The sequence below is a fragment of the Cryptomeria japonica genome, chromosome 4 (genome assembly GCF_030272615.1).
Source record: "Cryptomeria japonica chromosome 4, Sugi_1.0, whole genome shotgun sequence".
NCBI lineage: Eukaryota > Viridiplantae > Streptophyta > Pinopsida > Cupressales > Cupressaceae > Cryptomeria > Cryptomeria japonica.
In genome coordinates, this window is record NC_081408.1 from 309533527 (window position 1) to 309539824 (window position 6298).

At 31.8% G+C, this 6298-nt stretch overlaps 1 protein-coding gene across 3 annotated transcripts; it reads left to right on the forward strand.

Moving 5' to 3' along the window:
* The first annotated feature begins 695 nt into the window (after nt 1-695).
* Nucleotides 696-3387, forward strand: LOC131054386 (transcription factor bHLH75). Of its 3 annotated transcripts, none has more exons than XM_057988897.2 (7): nt 696-1164; nt 1376-1501; nt 2371-2436; nt 2559-2627; nt 2729-2812; nt 2893-3048; nt 3202-3387. In XM_057988897.2, exons 1-7 carry the CDS (start codon nt 892-894, stop codon nt 3259-3261), a joined length of 834 nt encoding a protein of 277 aa, XP_057844880.2. In that variant the 5' UTR covers nt 696-891; the 3' UTR covers nt 3262-3387. The 3 variants fall into 3 exon arrangements, with proteins under 3 accessions (XP_057844880.2, XP_057844890.2, XP_057844896.1); XM_057988907.2 differs by having other exon boundaries at nt 2744-2812; XM_057988913.2 differs by lacking the exons at nt 2371-2436; nt 2559-2627.
* The last annotated feature ends 2911 nt before the right edge of the window (nt 3388-6298 follow it).

Sequence of the window (6298 nt, forward strand, 5' to 3'; positions counted from 1 at the left end):
CTAAAGACATGGATCACTACTATTTCGGAGAATAGTATGTTTGAATATCACATAGAAGGTAATTTCTATTTTTCACGATTTTCTATTATTTTTGGCCCTCCAAATAAATTATTCAAACTATATCTATGTATCATAGCAATTGCACCTTGTTGAAATGCAAGTACTAATTTTTCTATTATTATAAATGAAACCTACTTTGAAAGAGTAACAACATACATGACACATGACTAAAATGACAGTCATCCAAAATTGGTACAAATAGACAACTCACTTAAAGAACCCTAGGCCTAGATAAGCTAAATCAATGACATGTTTCATGAAGTCTAACAGTTAGACTATGACAAATGATAGATTAATATGACTTTGTAGACGCTACAAACTAAATTAATGACATGTTTCAGAAATTGTAAGTGTTAGACTATGACAACTGATATGGTAGATTATGGTAGTTTTTACAACAGGTGTCATCTTGTACTCCACTGCAAGAGTCATGACTAATGTAAATGAACTGGCTGACAATCTTTGACACAATTCATGTCATCGGGAACTTCTTACATGCAAATGCGTTGCATGTCAGGATTGGTGTCAAAGTCCAGACATTATATCCGCTTCTGCAGCTGTCAAAGTATAAGTCTACGTCATAAGGAAGTACTTGAACCTACAAATTATATTGCTCTTAGGGGCCATCTCCTCTCCGGTAAAGAGCCCTAAAATAACTCAGAATTACTCTGTGTCTCTAATTAATGAGACATGTTTCTCCTGTCCGAACAACATTGCTCATCCCACTCTAGCCTAATTCTTCGTTACATTAGATTCAATTAGAAGTGGCATATTATAAGATATTAACTATATAGCGAGCTCTTAGATTACTTCCTTGTGCAAACTTTTTCCATGGAAAAGTTTCCTTACCTCTCGGCCAAGGACGATTACTCTCTGTTTAATGTCGTGTGCAAGCAGAGATCGCTGGAGACAAATTCACCATTTCTTCTGCACTTTGCTTATCCACCTTCTCATAATTATTCCAATTGTGATCTATCTGCTCTTCACAACATAAATTCGCAGGCCAACATTGCTTTTGGTGGAAAATCAGCCATCCCCACCAGCAATACATTTCATTTCAATTTAGAGCAGGGCAAGAAACGGATAAAGATAGAGAAAATAAAGGTAAAATAGGTACTAAAATTCCAAGTATGTGCTATATATGTTTCAAGTTGTTTACTTCAATTCAGCTAACAATGACGTTTCCAATCAGCAATCTAAGCAAGATCATAGATTTAATATGTAAACGATTTCACACGGTCCATTTTCACACAGTTTGTTGTTCATGGACTGTGAAAACCACTATATAAGAAGTGTTCCTTGACTGAAATTCTAGGAGGCAGAAATGAAGTGTTACCTTAAAAAGACGGACAAACTTACAACTCCATTGCGTCACAATGATTTCATTCACGTAAGAGCCAGAAGGGAGCAGGCCAAAGATAGACACAGCCTAGCAGAAAGGGTATGTAATCCTCTCATGGAATTTTCGTAAATTGAATTACACTAACCGGATGTTGTAAATAGCATGAACATTAGGTTTTCATTGCACTCCTTTCATCGAAATATTTATTTATTTAAGTTTTCATTTGAATGATGGATTGTAGAATAGAATTAAAATTTGATATATATAAAATATGTAGAGTTTCTCATATAATTTTAGATTTGATTGTGTGAATTTTTTTATCATTTATCATTTATCATTCAGATCAAATTTTAAGATCTATTATCAGAATGAGATAGTAAAAGAAGACAGTAGGAGAAGAGAGAAACTGATCCATCATCAGAAAGAGAAAGCAAGAGAAAAGAGAAATCATATAATTTTGGATTTTGGTTGTGTCAAATTTTTAATCATTGATCATTCAGATCAAACTTCAAAATCTATTATCAGAGTGAGATAATCAGAAAAGAGAGAAATTGATCCATCGTCAGAAAGAAATAGCAGTAGAAAAGAAAAATTGATTTATCATCACAAAGAAAGAGCAAAAGGAAAAAGAAGAGAGAAATTAATCCATCGTCAGAAAGAAATAGCAGTGGAAAAGAAAAATTGATTTATCATCACAAAGAAAAAAGAAATTATGAAATTTAATTTGAAAAAAAAAAATTATTAAATTTGATTCAACACAATAAAAAATCCAAAATTCTAAAATAAACTGTTAATATGACCATAAACTGTTAATATGACTATGGAAACTTCATGTTTTAAAAAACATGCAGTTTCTATCAAAAGCTTTTCATTGTAAAACTGCAAAGTCTATTAAAAATCATGCAGTTTCTATCTATAGTCTTGAGAAGGTTCAGTAGTTGTATAGTTTAACATTTGTTGGATTTTAGGTGAGAAGAGCGAAAATCAACGAGCGCATGAGAATCTTAAGGGAGCTTGTTCCTGGGTGTGCCAAGGTAGTATTATATGTACTGCCTTCTAAAACTATCCTCCAGATAACCTCCTCCCATCTGTGCTATCTAACCAAATGTACCTTGTTTTTTCCCTTTTTTTTTTGGTGGTAATGTAATCATCTAAGACCGCGGGAGTAGCACTTATACTTGAAGAAGTCATCAACTATGTGAAGTCACTGCAAAGTCGAGTGAAGGTAGTTAAATTTCAGTTATCGCCATGGTTACAAAGGAATGTTGTAATTTTATCATTGGATTTCACAACAGTGTGAATGTGTTACAAATGTGTGATTGGCAGTTGCTGTCAATGAAGGTGGCATGTGAGAGCGCTTCTAATGACCTCAGGATTGAAATAAGCAAGGAATTGCCTAGGGAGATAGAGGTAGATTAACACTTGCAGTGTTTCCTTGGCTTTTCGCTATATGAAAATTCTGATACAAGTTTTTAGTTCTTGATATTCAGGGGGCAGAAGGAATTCCAGAAACAATTTCACATGGCAAGAAAAACTCAATTGAAGCACAAGAAGGTTCTCATCTTTTTGGACTTTCCACAACTTATGATAACATGCAACAAGAGGCCTGGTCCTTGCTGAGAGAAGAAACCAAACTAGAATCTATGGTAAGGTTTACAAGAACTGTCTTTAAACTCGATTGGTGTGCTGTCTATTTATTGAAATTAGGTTTTGGCATGGACTGAAAATGATATATTCATCTGAGTTAAGTGGCAGTTTTACAATTAAGTGCTAATCTGGAATTCCTCGATGCTTAATAGGAAGCAAATAAATTGGACGGTGAGATGCAGAATTCATTGAACGGAGGTCTCCATCTCTAGTGATTGATATTCATTCACATATGAAATATAAATCACATTTCTTTAGTTTTATTCAATATGGTTCACTTATGTTTAGGTGACTATTCTGTTGGATTTATTAATATTTCATAATGGTGTTTCTAATTATTCAACATTGCTGTGGAAATGCTTTCAAAATATACAAGCATGTGCTGAAAGGTGGCATATCCTTTCATGTTAATAATGTTATATAAATATTAAAAGTAATATCATTAAAGGTAATTTTGATTGGTCTAAGTGTTTTATTATATTATATTTTTTATCATATTTATATTGTATTATTTTGAAAATGATTATGTTTGTATTTTATAATTTAAAAAAAAATTGATTATCTTACATTTTTATTGTTAAAAAATGTAGATTTTATATTTTTATTATTTGTTTATAAATTATTTTGTGTATTAAATATTTAATTCATAGAGGACTACTTCATCCAACACACATGCATGGAATAATATCATAGATTAACTAAACAAATGCAAGAAGAAAAACAATTGAATTCTATTACTTTCATGAAAATTATTTGCAATACCTAAAAATTATAGACTATAACCACATGGGCTTTCTTATTGCAAAAAAATCTAATTCTATCAAAAAAATATGCAATCTTGAGCGACAATTTGCACTGCAAAATTGTCTTTTATAACCCCCATTCACCTTTTTTATCCTAGAAAATGCAAACACCTAAAATGTTCTCGAAAGCGTAACTCCAATTTTGGGACACAAAAGTTTAACCTTCTATTTTCCCACTAGAAGATATTTAATTAGACATTGAAATTTTTAATTTTGGTAGAACAACTTCTAGTAGCCATAGCTTTCAATGTGACAATTAGATTTTCAATGATTATATATCATTGAAAACCCCATGAAGAATTCTACAATGTTGTATTTCCTAAAGCACAATTTTCCCAACTTTTGAACCTATACAAATCTTCTAAGGGCCTCAAATTTGAATTTTAAACTACATTAGAGAAATTTTCTAGAACAAGAATATTAATATATGTTGAATGCGATATGATATTGGGACAATTCTTCCACCATGAATTTCATGTTTCCCCTTCACGCCTTGGGGTGAGTTTTAAGGTTCATACATTCATCAATGCCAAATTACTAAAAATAGTAACCCTACCATTTTTATCCCTTATTAAAAAAAAATCCAAACTTAACAAAAATCAAGATAAATAATATTTTTTGCTAATAAAAGATTTCTATTACACCCTAGATGCTCTTGAATCAAACACCAAGGGTAATTTGAGAAGTGCACTTGTCACATCTTAAGTGCTTTTAAGGAAAACGAATATGATCAACCTTAGCCTTAGATATCCATGATGAATCTTCAATAGGTCATCCTTCCCATAACTAAGTATTCTACATATTACTAGTTTCTTTGTATTTCTACCCACATCACTATTCAACATGTATTCTATCCCCTCCTTCTCTAAAGTAGGTGTCAGAATATTCCATGATTCCCTTATGTTTCTTCCTCCATGCCTCCTTTATGATATTCTATTACATCAATAATATTGAACACAATAGGGATGCTTAATCCACTAGCCAACTCTACATCATAGTATTTCCAAAATAACACTTCTTTAGGATTTTGTATAGTCCAAATTTATTCATTTTCAGGATGTTATATGTTCCCATCAAGAACCTCTCTTTCTTCAGGTGAACCATGATTACATCCCCAACCTAGAACTACTTAGATCTTGGCTTCTAATTTGCCTTACCCTTGTATTGGGAATTCATTTTATTGATGTAATTTTTTACCTCTTCATGCAATTTTTTGTAATCTACAAAATCTTTAGCCTCGATGCTGGTTTATTACTACTCCTATTAAGAAAATTGTTGTCTACAAACTCTAACTGTGGTAAAACCAAATCTCCATTTATAATCTAGAATGGGGATTTATTAGTACTCCTATGACATAATTGTATGTTCTTAAAAAGTTATTTCTTTGTAAAATACTCTTATATATCTATAAAAGTGTTTTTGGAATTTTTTAAATGTTATTTGCATGAGTAGGAATTATGAGAACACCAAATATTTATTACCCCCAAAGTAATGCTATGTGTGTGTTCATATGACACTTATAGTTGGAAAAGTTGTGGTCTAGATCTAATTTAGCTAGAATGAATCCAATGATATCATATTCTTGAGTATGATTGACTTTCAATTAACATTGCTTGAATTCATTTACGCTACCATAAGTTGGTCTTAAGCATAATACAACTAGAAAATTTTGTTGGTATTAAGGTGTATCAACCTTTGCAAGTCCTAACATTTATTTATTTGTTTAATTATTTATTTTAGCATGTACATTACCTTCATGTTATTCTTATGATATCATTTTCTAGGACCTACTTCAATGAGGTGACAACAAATATGATAGGTGACTAAAATGGAATGCATCCAAATTTGGTGGAAATAGATGTCTCACTTTGTGGACCCTATGACAACCTATATTAATGGCACGTTCCATAAATTGTAAGAGTTAGACATTGATAAATGATATAATAGTTCAGCCTCACTTTGTTGACCATACAACAAGCTAAATTAATGACATGTTTCATAAGTTGTCTAAATTAGGACTATAAAAAATGATATGATAGATTATAGTAGTTGCTACAATAGTTGTAAGAGCTTGTCATTTAAATGTTGATAACATGGACTTTGCTTACTCATAGCATTCTAATGTAATAGAAATGCAATAGGTGGCAGTCGTACATGTGACAAACACAATTAGTTGTCTAAATGGAACTTCTTACAAGAATACAAATGTTAGGATTGGTGTCTGTTTGTAGAGGTTATATCCACTTCCTACCGTTGTTAAGGTATAAGTCTACGTCACAAGGAAGTACTTGGACCTAAAAAATTATATTACTCTGAGAGGCCACCGTCCTCTTCGAACAAGCATCCTAAAATATGAAAATAGCAATTGCCTAGGGAGATAAAGGTATATTAACACTTGCGCTGATTCCTTGGCCTTTCGCTATATGAAAATTTTGATAGAAGTTTT